The sequence below is a fragment of the Amblyomma mixtum genome, chromosome 8 (genome assembly GCF_055824585.1).
Source record: "Amblyomma mixtum isolate Tamu chromosome 8, ASM5582458v1, whole genome shotgun sequence".
Taxonomy (NCBI): Eukaryota; Metazoa; Arthropoda; class Arachnida; order Ixodida; family Ixodidae; genus Amblyomma; species Amblyomma mixtum.
The window spans coordinates 51,222,429-51,238,765 of record NC_143019.1 but is presented as its reverse complement, the minus strand read 5'-3'; the positions used below and the strand labels follow the sequence as shown (position 1 = coordinate 51,238,765).

Sequence of the window (16,337 nt, the reverse complement as noted above, 5' to 3'; positions counted from 1 at the left end):
TGACCGCCATGGCCAGGATCGAACCCGAGTCTTTCGGGTCAGCAGCGAAGTGCCATAACCACTGAACCACCGCGGCGGTTGGGTTTGTTATATCCAGGTTCAACTTCAAAAATCTCAAGGTGCCAAAAAACAATTTGAATCCCTTAAAACTACAGCCTCACCATATAGGACAGCAAAGACACACAGCTTTCCAGTTCACAATATTTACGAACCCAAATATGAATACCCAAATCCGGACCCCTATCACACTAGTAGTTATCAAAGAACTCTTAACAGCTGACTGAATGTATATACTTCAGCTTTCAGGCAGTGGAAATGGAATAATGGGGTTTTGTTATTCTTCAATGTGATCCATCTCATTTTAAAAGCAGGAAATACAGTTTGCTACAACATTCAGCAGGAAGTCAGCTTTAAAGCACTTCTTTTGGACGCCTAAAAAGAATAAGAGAAAAGCCGATTCCTTGTCTGAAAGCATGTGCTTTCTTCCATCATGAACTATATGGCCCATTTAACCTGTACCCCTCCTAAAAATCGAGAACAACCGGAAATTATTTTAACAGTGTGGTGCAAACTATGAGAAGAAGTTGGTATGTCAGCATGCTATTACAATGTGGAACCGCAAAACAATAACAGATGCCAGGTTGGGCACCATGCACAAGTTTCTTTGTGCATGCATGCACAAACCCCTGCTAGTGTCACAGTTCTTCTTTGCCAGCAAATGACAGAAACAAGGTGGTGGTTATGTCAATATACGAAAAAATAGCAAGCATCAGTTCTGCGTTGCCACCAGCCAATTCTTGTTCGTTCTGAAATACCGCAAAGTGAAAGGCGCAGACACAAAATACAGCCAACAATCATGCGACACTGTAAAAACTGACCAGCTTTACATAATAGGATGCAGTAATTTGTGTAAATTAGACTGCTGAACTATGATAATGTGTGCTGCATTATATGACAGATCCAAATGTGACAAGACTTTTAACCAATGACTGCAACTATATTGAACAGGTCTTAAATAGACTGATGAAGTGGAGAAGATCATGCACTTGACAAAACACCTCAACCTACCTGCAACTTTTGTTGCCTTGGCACACCTTGGAGGTATGATGCTTCCTTCAAAAGTCGCTCGATTATCAGGATCCGCCGGAACACTATTATAATAACTGTGGTCACCTGCGTGGGCCACCTGGCACCAGCAAGCCATTCTGGCAAAGGTTCTTCAGCTTCCACATCAGACAATGCTATTGGCTTCATTGAACTTGCTTCTCTGTCATCGGGTGGCACACGTGTGGTTGCGCTGAAGGGCTCCTTGCTATGACCCATAGGATGTTCCTCGTCTTTAGGAGCATCCTTGCTTTCACGAAGAGGCACAAACTCACGAAGAGGCACAAATATTTTCTCTGGACCAGGCTCCGTCAGACCGAAAACTGTAGGAGAAGGCTCCTTTCCTGGTGTTGGTTCACGGCTAGGAACCTTTCCTGGCTCCACAAACTCAGCTGAAGGCTCTTGTGGGAAACCTGGAAGCTCCTCCTTGCCGTCCTTGATGATCCGGGTGACTTCGGTGATGACGAAGGTGTCCACTTCTTTTGGCTCGCCTGGCACATCAGAGGGCTTCTTTGGCTTGCCCTTCTTTTTCTTGCCAGGCTCTTCCTTTTCATCTTCAGGCTTTTTCTCTGGACCAGGCTCCGTCAGACCGAAAACTGTAGAAGGCTCCTTTCCTGGTGTTGGTTCACGGCTAGGAACCTTTCCTGGCTCCACAAACTCAGCTGAAGGCTCTTCTGGGAAACCTGGAAGCTCCTCCTTGCCATCCTTGATGATCCGGGTGACTTCGGTGATGACGAAGGTGTCCACGTCTTTTGGCTCGCCTGGCACGTCAGAGGGCTTCTTGGGCTTGCCCTTCTTTTTCTTGCCAGGCTCTTCCTTTTCATCTTCAGGCTTTTTCTCTGTAGCAGGCTCCGTCAGACCGAAAAATGTAGGAGAAGGCTCCTTTCCTGGTGTTGGTTCACGGCTAGGAACCTTTCCTGGCTCCACAAACTCAGCTGAAGACTCTTCTGGGAAACCTGGAAGCTCCTCCTTGCCATCCTTGATGATCCGGGTGACTTCGGTGATGACGAAGGTGTCCACGTCTTTTGGCTCGCCTGGCACATCAGAGGGCTTCTTTGGCTTGCCCTTCTTTTTCTTGCCAGGCTCTTCCTTTTCATCTTCAGGCTTTCTCTCTGGACCAGGCTCCGTCAGACCGAAAACTGTAGGAGAAGGCTCCTTTCCTGGTGTTGGTTCACGGCTAGGAACCTTTCCTGGCTCCACAAACTCAGCTGAAGGCTCTTGTGGGAAACCTGGAAGCTCCTCCTTGCCGTCCTTGATGATCCGGGTGACTTCGGTGATGACGAAGGTGTCCACTTCTTTTGGCTCGCCTGGCACGTCAGAGGGCTTCTTGGGCTTGCCCTTCTTTTTCTTGCCAGGCTCTTCCTTTTCATCTTCAGGCTTTTTCTCTGTAGCAGGCTCCGTCAGACCGAAAACTGTAGGAGAAGGCTCCTTTCCTGGTGTTGGTTCACGGCTAGGAACCTTTCCTGGCTCCACAAACTCAGCTGAAGGCTCTTCTGGGAAACCTGGAAGCTCCTCCTTGCCATCCTTGATGATCCGGGTGACTTCGGTGATGACGAAGGTGTCCACGTCTTTTGGCTCGCCTGGCACGTCAGAGGGCTTCTTGGGCTTGCCCTTCTTTTTCTTGCCAGGTTCTTCCTTTTCATCTTCAGGCTTTTTCTCTGGAGCAGGCTCCGTCAGACCGAAAACTGTAGGAGAAGGCTCCTTTCCTGGTGTTGGTTCACGGCTAGGAACCTTTCCTGGCTCCACAAACTCAGCTGAAGGCTCTTGTGGGAAACCTGGAAGCTCCTCCTTGCCATCCTTGATGATCCGGGTGACTTCGGTGATGACAAAGGTGTCCATGTCTTTTGGCTCGCCTGGCACGTCAGAGGGCTTCTTGGGCTTGCCCTTCTTTTTCTTGCCAGGCTCTTCCTTTTCATCTTCAGGCTTTTTCTCTGGAGCAGGCTCCTTTAGAACGAAAACTGTAGGAGAAGGCTCCTTTCCTGGTGTTGGTTCACGGCTAGGAACCTTTCCTGGCTCCACAAACTCAGCTGAAGGCTCTTGTGGGAAACCTGGAAGCTCCTCCTTGCCATCCTTGATGATCCGGGTGACTTCGGTGATGATGAAGGTTTCCACTTCTTTTGGCTCGCCAGGCACATCAGAGGGCTTCTTGGGCTTGCCCTTCTTTTTCTTGCCAGGTTCCTCCTTTTCATGTTCAGGCTTTTTCTCTGGAGCAGGCTCCGTCAGACCGAAAACTGTAGGAGAAGGCTCCGTTCCTGGTGTTGGTTCACGACTAGGAACCTTTTCTGGCTCCACAAACTGAGCTGAAGGTTCTTGTGGGAAACCTGGAAGCTCCTCCTTGCCGTCCTTGATGATCCGGGTGACTTCGGTGATGACGAAGGTGTCCACTTCTTTTGGCTCGCCTGGCACATCAGAGGGCTTCTTTGGCTTGCCCTTCTTTTTCTTGCCAGGCTCTTCCTTTTCATCTTCAGGCTTTTTCTCTGGAGCAGGTTCCGTCAGACCGAAAACTGTAGGAGAAGGCTCCTTTCCTGGAGTTGGTTCACGGCTAGGAACCTTTCCTGGCTCCACAAACTGAGCTGAAGGTTCTTGTGGGAAACCTGGAAGCACCTCCTTGCCTTCCTTGATGATCCTGGCGACTTCAGTGATGACGATTGTATCCACGTCTTTGTGCTCAGTAGGCACATCAGAGGGCTTTTTAGGCTTACGCTTCTTTTTCTTGCCAGGTTCTTCCGTTTCATCTTCAGGCTTCTTGTCTTGAGCAGGCTCTGTGAGGCCGAAAACTGTGGAAGGCTCCTTTCCTGGTGTTGGTTCACGGCTAGGAACCTTTCCTGGCTCCACAAAGTCAGCTGAAGGCTCTTGTGGGAAACCTGGAAGCTCCTCCTTGCCGTCCTTGATGATCTGGGTGACTTCAGTGATGACGAAAGTGTCCACTTCTTTTGGCTCGCCTGGCACGTCAGAGGGCTTCTTGGGCTTGCCCTTCTTTTTTTTGCCAGGCTCTTCCTTTTCATCTTCAGGCTTTTTCTCTGTAGCAGGCTCCGTCAGACCGAAAACTGTAGGAGGATTCTCCTTTCCTGGTGTTGGTTCACGGCTAGGAACCTTTCCTGGCTCCACAAACTCAGCTGAAGGCTCTTGTGGGAAACCTGGAAGCTCCTCCTTGCCATCCTTGATGATCCGGGTGACTTCGGTGATGATGAAGGTTTCCACTTCTTTTGGCTCGCCTGGCACATAAGAGGGCTTCTTGGGCTTGCCCTTCTTTTTCTTGCCAGGTTCTTCCTTTTCATGTTCAGGCTTTTTCTCTGGAGCAGGCTCCGTCAGACCGAAAACTGTAGGAGAAGGCTCCGTTCCTGGTGTTGGTTCACGGCTAGGAACCTTTCCTGGCTCCACAAACTCAGCTGAAGGCTCTTGTGGGAAACCTGGAAGCACCTCCTTGCCTTCCTTGATGATCCTGGTGACTTCAGTGATGACGATTGTATCCACGTCTTTGTGCTCAGTAGGCACATCAGAGGGCTTCTTGGGCTTGCCCTTCTTTTTCTTGCCAGGCTCTTCCTTTTCATCTTCAGGCCTTCTCTCTGAAGCAGGCTCCGTCAGACCGAAAACTGTAGGAGAAGGCTCCTTTCCTGGTGTTGGTTCACGGCTAGGAACCTTTCCTGGCTCCGCAAACTCAGCTGAAGGTACTTGTGGGAAACCTGGAAGCTCCTCTCTGCCATCCTTGATGATCTGTGTGACTTCGGTGATGACGAAGGTGTCCACGCCTTTTGGCTCATCTGGCACGTCAGAGGGCTTCTTGGGCTTGCCCTTCTTTTTCTTGCCAGGCTCTTCCTTTTCATCTTCAGGCTTTTTCTCTGGACCAGGCTCCGTCAGACCGAAAACTGTAGGAGAAGGCTCCTTTCCTGGTGTTGGTTCACGGCTGGGAACCTTTCCTGGCTCCACAAACTCAGCTGAAGGCTCCTGTGGGAAACCTGGAAGCTCCTCCTGGCCGTCCTTGATGATCCGGGTGACTTCGGTGATGACGAAGGTGTCCACTTCTTTTGGCTCGCCTGGCACATCAGAGGGCTTCTTGTGCTTGCCCTTCTTTTTCTTGCCAGGTTCTTCCTTTTCATCTTCAGGCTTCTTATCTGGAGAAGGCTCCTTTCCTGGTGTTGGTTCACGGCTAGGAACCTTTCCTGGCTCCACAAACTCAGCTGAAGGTTCTTGTGGGAAACCTGCAAGCTCCTCCTTGCCGTCCTTGATGATCCGGGTGACTTCGGTGATGACGAAGGTGTCCACTTCTTCTGGCTCGCCTGGCACATGAGAGGGCTTCTTGGGCTTGCCCTTCTTTTTCTTGCCAGGCTCTTCCTTTTCATCTTCAGGGCTTTTCTCTGGAGCAGGCTCCGTCAGACCGAAAACTGTAGGAGAAGGCTCCTTTCCTGGTGTTGGTTCACGGCTTGGCGCCTTTGCTGGCTCGAAAAACTCAGCTGAGGGTTCTGCCGGCATTGCTGGAAACACTTCCTTGTTTTCCTGCACAGAAACAGCATGCACCATTCGAAACTGTACAGAAAGTGCATACAATGCTGATGCCGATTCCGACATGTCTCCTAGTTGTATACTACACAGTCTTTTGTACTTATGGGTCCCTAGTTTATGGTGGTGTTTTGGCTATGTGCATGAAATTGTGGATCTTTCTGAAAATACTTGAGAGTGAAATGGGCCTGGAATGCAGAAACAGTCTGCAGAAATTTATGAGCCCATTTGCAAGAAGTGTTTTACATTGTGGCCACTGCAAAAATCGTCACCTAAACTGTCACAGCAATAGTCCCTGTTTCTTTGCACATTCCCGTCTGTTTTATCTATAATCATTGCAGGGTTTCTGTATTTTCATGTCTCATTTGTGTCTACAGCTCATCTGTGACAATCTCCACCAAGTCTTGTAGGTATTGGCAATAAATAGAAATACTCAGACGTGCACTAGTTAGTAGCAGCTATTCATAGCCTAGCTTGAAAACCCCTGTAGGATATGTTCGTTAAGGGTGGACGCAGTTTTGAAATTCCAAAAAATGTCAAGTTATAAACAAATTGTTGCATCTGTTTGTACGCCTTGTTTTTGAGGCTGCCCTAAAATTTCGTTGCTGAAATTGACTGGGAAGTACTGTAAAAAATTTGTTTTGTGAACTGTGGCGACTGTGCACTAAGGGAAAACACTCAAAGAATGGGTGTTTTTCTTCGTTACGGTTTTGTGGCCATATTATCATCTTGCGGAGCAGATTTCTTCAAGACTGTTTTATCTATTTTGATCCCGTTTCCATTGTTGCCCTTCTAGGATGATAGTGGAAGTCAAAACATTCTTTGTTTTTCAAGTTTGTGAACTTTTAATTTTTTTGTATGAAATTTTCTTCTCACGCCAGATAAATAAATGGACACCGCATTGCCAAATTTTCAAAAGCAAAATTTATAGTTTGTGAAAAAAAGTTCTAAGAACGTCTTGACCTGTGGTGGCTTGCTCAACACACTGCGTTTGTCCAGCTTTGTCAGCGTATACTTAGAAAGTCGGCATGCTAGCACTCCAGCTTCGAAGAGAAGCATGGCAGCTTAAACCAGAATGCTAGCTATAAGACGTTCTCTACACTGCAATGCTATGGAGGAAGCAATACCTTCAGACTCCCAAGAGATTTGGAGAGCTCGAGATCGGGTGAAAAAATGCCTAACTCCTCTCACACTACAGCTAACGCTTAAAAATTCGAATTACACACTCGTAACTGTCCTGCGAGTCTTTTTTAATTCGCATAAAAAATGCACAACAAACCTTCGGGGCCAGCATTCAGCGTGTTCGTTTTATCTCACCGTGACTGGCCGGCACCGTCATTTGTCACAAAATTGCTGGATTGTGCCTTGATGCAGAAAACACCTCTAGAAATGAGCGATGCCAAAACACCGATGACGAATACGTGGCTGACCGCATGCTTTGTTGATGATGGATGGATGGACGAAGAGATGGACGGGCAGGCAGGCGGACATATGATATGAAATTTCGACGTGCAAAAAACTGTCGGAATTTTTTTTCTCCGCGTAATAAACCTAATAAGCGTAATAAGGGAAGCTGAAACCGTCCCCCCTAAATTGATGTCAGTCTTTCCGCAAAAAAAAAAAAATGGGTTGCATGGTCACAAGGCCGAAATGGAAAAGAAAGCCTCGAAGGGAAAGAAAAATGCAGGGCACATTTGGAGCCCCCTGGTGTCTCAAAGACAAAGTAGAGGATAGTAAAAATGCAAAAATTCTCGTAGCATCCTTTTAGGAACTTTGTCTACAGACTGGAGAACAGTTAAGGGCGTACCATGCCAGGTTTGGGGGATTCCACTTGAGGTGCTGAAGACTTTACCGACTCAAGGTGCTGAGACAGATTTTGGAGCCGGTCGGACAGTTCCCCGTAGTGCCCTGCCATATCTGGATACTCGGACTGGTAGAGCTCGAGGCTTCGACGCACGTCGTCATCATACAACTGCCGAGATATTTCATCGATGAGCTGTTGTGCTTCCTGAAAAGAAGAAATCACCAACATCACGTTATCAGCTATCAATAAACAGTATTAAGGAAAGCTTTTACAGAAACAAAGCAATGTTCTGGGTTATCTGGCAAAGAAAACATACATATTAAAAAATCAAGGTACTAGAAAAACAGCCTGGAAAAGCAAAAATAAGCAGCTTTCCAGTTCACAACATGTATAAAACAATGTACGAATATCAAAATCTGACCCCTACCACACTAGTAGTCAACAAACCATTATAGACAACAGCTGACTGTCCGTACTTACATCATCTTCCAGATTGTGCACATGGAAGAATAATAGTGTAAGACTAATAAATGGTGATGTGCTTGATTTTAACACCAGGAAATTCAGTTTCCTAAAATATTCAGCACTAAGCAAGATGTAAAGCACTTCTTTCGGATGCCTAAACAGAAATAGGAGAAACGCCCATGCACTTTCTTCCGTCATGAACTTTACTGCCAATATTTAACCTGCACCTCTCTCAAAAGTCAAGAACAACCAGCCAATATTTTATCAGTGTACCGCAAAAGTTGACCTTGTAGTATGTCAGCACGCTATTACAATCTGGTGCTGCGAAACAAGAGCTCATGCCAGGGTGGGCACTGTATGCAGGTATCTTGGTGCATGTATGGACAACCTCCGCCAGTAGCGATGCTCTTCTTTGCCGGAAGAGGAGAGAAGCAATTTGATGGTGGTTATGCTTATATATGAAGAAACAGCGACTACGAGTTTTGTGTTGCTCTTGCAACAAAAGCCAAGTAGATATCACTTGTGATGGCATGAGCTCTTCATGCATAAACCAATTTTTGTTCATTTTGTCTTTCCATGAAGATATGCACCATCCAGTAAGACTTTCATGTGGTACTGCAAAATCTTGACGAGTTTTACATGATTAGATGCAGTAATTTGTGCAAATTAGACTGATGGACTGAGATAACAGGTGCTAAGATATGACAAATCCAAATACGGCAAAACATGTAGCCAATGATTCTAATTATATTGAAAAAGCGTTAACTAGAGATTCAAAGAGGAGACAACAGTGTACACGACTAAAACACTTCAACCTACCTGCAACTTTTGTTGCCTTGGAGCACCCTGGAGGGATGACGCTTCCTTCAGAAGTCGCTCAATTATCACGATTCGCCGGAACGCTATTATAATAATGGTGGTAACATGCGACGGCCACCTGGCATCGGCAAGCCAAACTGGCAAAGGTTCTTCAGCATCTGCCTCAGACACTGCTATTGGCTTCACTGAACTTGCCTCTCTTTCATCGGGTGACATACGTGTGGTTGTGCTGAAGGGCTCCTTGCTATGATCCATAGGATGCTCTTGGTCTTTAGGAGCATCCTTGTTTTCATGAACAGGCAAAAACTCAGCTGAGAGTTCCCCTGGAATTTGTGGAAGCACCTCCTTGCCTTCCTTGATCACCCTGGTGACTTCAGTGATAACGATTGTATCCACGTCTTTGGGTTCAGTACGCACATCAGAGGGCTTCTTAGGCTTGCCCTTCTTTTTCTTGCCAGGTTCTTCCTTTTCATCTTCAGGCTTTTTGTCTTGAGCAGGCTCTGTGATGCCGAAAACTGTAGAAAACTCCTTTCCAGGTGTTGGTTCACGGCTCGGCACCTTTCCTGGCTCCACAAACTCAGCAGAGGGTTCCCCTGGCATTTCTGGGATCACCTCTTTGCCTTCCTTGATGACCCTGGTGACTTCGGTGATGACGATTGTATCCACGTCTTTGGGCTCAGTAGGCACATCAGAGGGCTTCTTAGGCTTGCCCTTCTTTTTCTTGCCAGGTTCTTCCTTTTCATCTTCAGGCTTTTTGTCTTGAGCAGGCTCTGTGATGCCGAAAACTGTAGAAAACTCCTTTCCAGGCGTTGGTTCACGGCTTGGCACCTTTCCTGGCTCCACAAACTCAGCAGAGGGTTCCCCTGGCATTTCTGGAATCACCTCTTTGCCTTCCTTGATGACCCTGGTGACTTCGGTGATGACGATTGTATCCACGTCTTTGGGCTCAGTAGGCACATCAGAGGGCTTCTTAGCCTTGCCCTTCTTTTTCTTGCCAGGTTCTTCCTTTTCATCTTCAGGCTTCTTGTCTTGAGCAGGCTCTGGGAGGCCAAAAACTGTAGAAGGCTCCTTTCCTGGTGTTGGTTCACGGCTCGGCACCTTTCCTGGCTCCACAAACTCAGCAGAGGGTTCCCCTGGCATTTCTGGAATCACCTCTTTGCCTTCCTTGATGACCCTGGTGACTTCGGTGATGACGATTGTATCCACGTCTTTGGGCTCAGTAGGCACATCAGAGGGCTTCTTAGGCTTGCCCTTCTTTTTCTTGCCAGGTTCTTCCTTTTCATCTTCAGGCTTCTTGTCTTGAGCAGGCTCTGGGAGGCCGAAAACTGTAGAAGGCTCCTTTCCTGGTGTTGGTTCACGGCTCGGCACCTTTCCTGGCTCCACAAACTCAGCAGAGGGTTCCCCTGGCATTTCTGGGATCACCTCTTTGCCTTCCTTGATGACCCTGGTGACTTCGGTGATGACGATTGTATCCACGTCTTTGGGCTCAGTAGGCACATCAGAGGGCTTCTTAGGCTTGCCCTTCTTTTTCTTGCCAGGTTCTTCCTTCTCATCTTCAGGCTTCTTGTCTTGAGCAGGCTCTGGGAGGCCGAAAACTGTAGAAAACTCCTTTCCAGGCGTTGGTTCACGGCTTGGCACCTTTCCTGGCTCCACAAACTCAGCAGAGGGTTCCCCTGGCATTTCTGGAATCACCTCTTTGCCTTCCTTGATGACCCTGGTGACTTCGGTGATGACGATTGTATCTACGTCTTTGGGCTCAGTAGGCACATCAGAGGGCTTCTTAGGCTTGCCCTTCTTTTTCTTGCCAGGTTCTTCCTTTTCATCTTCAGGCTTTTTGTCTTGAGCAGGCTCTGGGAGGCCGAAAACTGTAGAAGGCTCCTTTCCTGGTGTTGGTTCACGGCTCGGCACCTTTCCTGGCTCCACAAACTCAGCAGCGGGTTCCCCTGGCATTTCTGGAAGCACCTCCTTGTCTTCCTTGAAAACCCTGGTGACTTCAGTCATGACGATTGTATCCACGTCTTTGGGCTCAGTAGGCACATCAGAGGGCTTCTTAGGCTTGCCCTTCTTTTTCTTGCCAGGTTCTTCCTTTTCATCTTCAGGCTTTTTGTCTTCAGCAGGCTCTGGGAGGCCGAAAACTGTAGAAGGCTCCTTTCCTGGTGTTGGTTCACGGCTCGGCACCTTTCCTGGCTCCACAAACTCAGCAGCGGGTTCCCCTGGCATTTCTGGAAGCACCTCCTTGCCTTCCTTGAAAACCCTGGTGACTTCAGTGATGACGATTGTATCCACATCTTTGGGCTCAGTAGGCACATCAGAGGGCTTCTTAGGCTTGCCCTTCTTTTTCTTGCCAGGTTCTTCCTTTTCATCTTCAGGCTTCTTGTCTTGAGCAGGCTCTGGGAGGCCGAAAACTGTAGAAGGCTCCTTTCCTGGTGTTGGTTCACGGCTCGGCACCTTTCCTGGCTCCACAAACTCAGCAATGGGTTCCCCTGGCATTCCTGGAAGCACCTCCTTGCCTTCCTTGATGACCCTGGTGACTTCAGTGATGACGATTGTATCCACGTCTTTGGGCTCAGTAGGCACATCAGAGGGCTTCTTAGGCTTGCCCTTCTTTTTCTTGCCAGGTTCTTCCTTTTCATCTTCAGGCTTCTTGTCTTGAGCAGGCTCTGGGAGGCCGAAAACTGTAGAAGGCTCCTTTCCTGGTGTTGGTTCACGGCTTGGCACCTTTCCTGGCTCCACAAACTCAGCAGCGGGTTCCCCTGGCATTTCTAGAAGCACCTCCTTGCCTTCCTTAAAAACCCTGGTGACTTCAGTGATGACGATTGTATCCACATCTTTGGGCTCAGTAGGCACATCAGAGGGCTTCTTAGGCTTGCCCTTCTTTTTCTTGCCAGGTTGTTCCTTTTCATCTTCAGGCTTTTTGTCCTGAGCAGGCTCTGGGAGGCCGAAAAGTGTAGAAGGCTCTTTTCCTGGTGTTGGTTCACGGCTCGGCACCTTTCCTGGCTCCACAAACTCAGCAGCGGGTTCCCCTGGCATTTCTGGAAGCACCTCCTTGCCTTCCTTGAAAACCCTGGTGACTTCAGTTATGACGATTGCATCCACGTCTTTGGGCTCAGTAGGCACATCAGAGGGCTTCTTAGGCTTGCCCTTCTTTTTCTTGCCAGGTTCTTCCTTTTCATCTTCAGGCTTCTTGTCTTGAGCAGGCTCTGGGAGGCCGAAAACTGTAGAAGGCTCCTTTCCTGGTGTTGGTTCACGGCTCGGCACCTTTCCTGGCTCCACAAACTCAGCAATGGGTTCCCGTGGCATTCCTGGAAGCACCTCCTTGCCTTCCTTGATGACCCTGGTGACTTCGGTGATGACGATTGTATCCACGTCTTTGGGCTCAGTAGGCACATCAGAGGGCTTCTTAGGCTTGCCCTTCTTTTTCTTGCCAGGTTCTTCCTTTTCATCTTCAGGCTTCTTGTCTTGAGCAGGCTCTGGGAGGCCGAAAACTGTAGAAGGCTCCTTTCCTGGTGTTGGTTCACGGCTCGGCACCTTTCCTGGCTCCACAAACTCAGCAGAGGGTTCCCCTGGCATTTCTGGAATCACCTCTTTGCCTTCCTTGATGACCCTGGTGACTTCGGTGATGACGATTGTATCCACGTCTTTGGGCTCAGTAGGCACATCAGAGGGCTTCTTAGGCTTGCCCTTCTTTTTCTTGCCAGGTTCTTCCTTTTCATCTTCAGGCTTCTTGTCTTGAGCAGGCTCTGGGAGGCCGAAAACTGTAGAAGGCTCCTTTCCTGGTGTTGGTTCACGGCTCGGCACCTTTCCTGGCTCCACAAACTCAGCAGAGGGTTCCCCTGGCATTTCTGGGATCACCTCTTTGCCTTCCTTGATGACCCTGGTGACTTCGGTGACGACGATTGTATCCACGTCTTTGGGCTCAGTAGGCACATCAGAGGGCTTCTTAGGCTTGCCCTTCTTTTTCTTGCCAGGTTCTTCCTTCTCATCTTCAGGCTTCTTGTCTTGAGCAGGCTCTGGGAGGCCGAAAACTGTAGAAAACTCCTTTCCAGGCGTTGGTTCACGGCTTGGCACCTTTCCTGGCTCCACAAACTCAGCAGAGGGTTCCCCTGGCATTTCTGGAATCACCTCTTTGCCTTCCTTGATGACCCTGGTGACTTCGGTGATGACGATTGTATCTACGTCTTTGGGCTCAGTAGGCACATCAGAGGGCTTCTTAGGCTTGCCCTTCTTTTTCTTGCCAGGTTCTTCCTTTTCATCTTCAGGCTTTTTGTCTTGAGCAGGCTCTGGGAGGCCGAAAACTGTAGAAGGCTCCTTTCCTGGTGTTGGTTCACGGCTCGGCACCTTTCCTGGCTCCACAAACTCAGCAGCGGGTTCCCCTGGCATTTCTGGAAGCACCTCCTTGCCTTCCTTGAAAACCCTGGTGACTTCAGTGATGACGATTGTATCCACGTCTTTGGGCTCAGTAGGCACATCAGAGGGCTTCTTAGGCTTGCCCTTCTTTTTCTTGCCAGGTTCTTCCTTTTCATCTTCAGGCTTTTTGTCTTCAGCAGGCTCTGGGAGGCCGAAAACTGTAGAAGGCTCCTTTCCTGGTGTTGGTTCACGGCTCGGCACCTTTCCTGGCTCCACAAACTCAGCAGCGGGTTCCCCTGGCATTTCTGGAAGCACCTCCTTGCCTTCCTTGAAAACCCTGGTGACTTCAGTGATGACGATTGTATCCACATCTTTGGGCTCAGTAGGCACATCAGAGGGCTTCTTAGGCTTGCCCTTCTTTTTCTTGCCAGGTTCTTCCTTTTCATCTTCAGGCTTCTTGTCTTGAGCAGGCTCTGGGAGGCCGAAAACTGTAGAAGGCTCCTTTCCTGGTGTTGGTTCACGGCTCGGCACCTTTCCTGGCTCCACAAACTCAGCAATGGGTTCCCCTGGCATTCCTGGAAGCACCTCCTTGCCTTCCTTGATGACCCTGGTGACTTCAGTGATGACGATTGTATCCACGTCTTTGGGCTCAGTAGGCACATCAGAGGGCTTCTTAGGCTTGCCCTTCTTTTTCTTGCCAGGTTCTTCCTTTTCATCTTCAGGCTTCTTGTCTTGAGCAGGCTCTGGGAGGCCGAAAACTGTAGAAGGCTCCTTTCCTGGTGTTGGTTCACGGCTCGGCACCTTTCCTGGCTCCACAAACTCAGCAGCGGGTTCCCCTGGCATTTCTAGAAGCACCTCCTTGCCTTCCTTGAAAACCCTGGTGACTTCAGTGATAACGATTGTATCCACGTCTTTGGGCTCAGTAGGCACATCAGAGGGCTTCTTAGGCTTGCCCTTCTTTTTCTTGCCAGGTTGTTCCTTTTCATCTTCAGGCTTCTTGTCTTGAGCAGGCTCTGGGAGGCCGAAAACTGTAGAAGGCTCCTTTCCTGGTGTTGGTTGACGGCTCGGCACCTTTCCTGGCTCCACAAACTCAGCAATGGGTTCCCCTGGCATTCCTGGAAGCATCTCCTTGCCTTCCTTGATGACCCTGGTGACTTCAGTGATGACGATTGTATCCACATCTTTGGGCTCAGTAGGCACATCAGAGGGCTTCTTAGGCTTGCCCTTCTTTTTCTTGCCAGGTTGTTCCTTTTCATCTTCAGGCTTTTTGTCCTGAGCAGGCTCTGGGAGGCCGAAAAGTGTAGAAGGCTCTTTTCCTGGTGTTGGTTCACGGCTCGGCACCTTTCCTGGCTCCACAAACTCAGCAGCGGGTTCCCCTGGCATTTCTGGAAGCACCTCCTTGCCTTCCTTGAAAACCCTGGTGACTTCAGTGATGACGATTGTATCCACGTCTTTGGGCTCAGTAGGCACATCAGAGGGCTTCTTAGGCTTGCCTTTCTTTTTCTTGCCAGGTTCTTCCTTTTCATCTTCAGGCTTTTTGTCCTGAGCAGGCTCTGGGAGGCCGAAAACTGTAGAAGGCTCCTTTCCTGGTGTTGGTTCACGGCTCGGCACCTTTCCTGGCTCCACAAACTCAGCAGCGGGTTCCCCTGGCATTTCTGGAAGCACCTCCTTGCCTTCCTTAAAAACCCTGGTGACTTCAGTGATGACGATTGTATCCACATCTTTGGGCTCAGTAGGCACATCAGAGGGCTTCTTAGGCTTGCCCTTCTTTTTCTTGCCAGGTTGTTCCTTTTCATCTTCAGGCTTTTTGTCCTGAGCAGGCTCTGGGAGGCCGAAAAGTGTAGAAGGCTCTTTTCCTGGTGTTGGTTCACGGCTCGGCACCTTTCCTGGCTCCACAAACTCAGCAGCGGGTTCCCCTGGCATTTCTGGAAGCACCTCCTTGCCTTCCTTGAAAACCCTGGTGACTTCAGTTATGACGATTGTATCCACGTCTTTGGGCTCAGTAGGCACATCAGAGGGCTTCTTAGGCTTGCCCTTCTTTTTCTTGCCAGGTTCTTCCTTTTCATCTTCAGGCTTCTTGTCTTGAGCAGGCTCTGGGAGGCCGAAAACTGTAGAAGGCTCCTTTCCTGGTGTTGGTTCACGGCTCGGCACCTTTCCTGGCTCCACAAACTCAGCAATGGGTTCCCGTGGCATTCCTGGAAGCACCTCCTTGCCTTCCTTGATGACCCTGGTGACTTCGGTGATGACGATTGTATCCACGTCTTTGGGCTCAGTAGGCACATCAGAGGGCTTCTTAGGCTTGCCATTCTTTTTCTTGTCAGGTTCTTCCTTTTCATCTTCAGGCTTCTTGTCTTGAGCAGGCTCTGGGAGGCCGAAAACTGTAGAAGGCTCCTTTCCTGGTGTTGGTTCACGGCTCGGCACCTTTCCTGGCTCCACAAACTCAGCAGCGGGTTCCCCTGGCATTTCTGGAAGCACCTCCTTGCCTTCCTTGAAAACCCTGGTGACTTCAGTGATAACGATTGTATCCACGTCTTTGGGCTCAGTAGGCACATCAGAGGGCTTCTTAGGCTTGCCCTTCTTTTTCTTGCCAGGTTGTTCCTTTTCATCTTCAGGCTTCTTGTCTTGAGCAGGCTCTGGGAGGCCGAAAACTGTAGAAGGCTCCTTTCCTGGTGTTGGTTCACGGCTCGGCACCTTTCCTGGCTCCACAAACTCAGCAATGGGTTCCCCTGGCATTCCTGGAAGCATCTCCTTGCCTTCCTTGATGACCCTGGTGACTTCAGTGATGACGATTGTATCCACATCTTTGGGCTCAGTAGGCACATCAGAGGGCTTCTTAGGCTTGCCCTTCTTTTTCTTGCCAGGTTGTTCCTTTTCATCTTCAGGCTTTTTGTCCTGAGCAGGCTCTGGGAGGCCGAAAACTGTAGAAGGCTCCTTTCCTGGTGTTGGTTCACGGCTCGGCACCTTTCCTGGCTCCACAAACTCAGCAGCGGGTTCCCCTGGCATTTCTGGAAGCACCTCCTTGCCTTCCTTGAAAACCCTGGTGACTTCAGTGATGACGATTGTATCCACGTCTTTGGGCTCAGTAGGCACATCAGAGGGCTTCTTAGGCTTGCCCTTCTTTTTCTTGCCAGGTTCTTCCTTTTCAGCTTCAGGCTTTTTGTCTTCAGCAGGCTCTGCGAAGCCAATAGTTTTAAGATATGGCTCCTTTCCTGGTGTTGGTTCACGGCTCGGCACCTTTCCTGGCTCCACAAACTCAGCTGAGGGTTCTCTTGGCATTCCTGGAAGCATTTCTTTGTCTTCC

At 49.2% G+C, this 16,337-nt stretch overlaps 1 protein-coding gene across 12 annotated transcripts in view; it reads right to left on the bottom strand.

Moving 5' to 3' along the window:
• The window catches only part of LOC149332392 (uncharacterized), a 372,379-nt gene that overhangs the window by 73,532 nt on the left and 282,510 nt on the right, over window positions 1-16,337 (bottom strand). For 6 of the 12 annotated variants that reach the window (XM_089557313.1, XM_089557304.1, XM_089557316.1 and 3 more), the window contains 3 exons: window positions 8,690-16,336; window positions 7,409-7,609; window positions 1,069-5,598 (listed from right to left, as the gene is read on the bottom strand). In XM_089557313.1, the coding sequence (XP_089413439.1) occupies window positions 1,069-5,598; window positions 7,409-7,609; window positions 8,690-16,336 (12,378 nt within the window). The remainder of the gene's footprint in view (window positions 1-1,068; window positions 5,599-7,408; window positions 7,610-8,689; window position 16,337) is intronic. The other 6 variants (XM_089557308.1, XM_089557310.1, XM_089557309.1 and 3 more) reach the window with 6 other exon arrangements.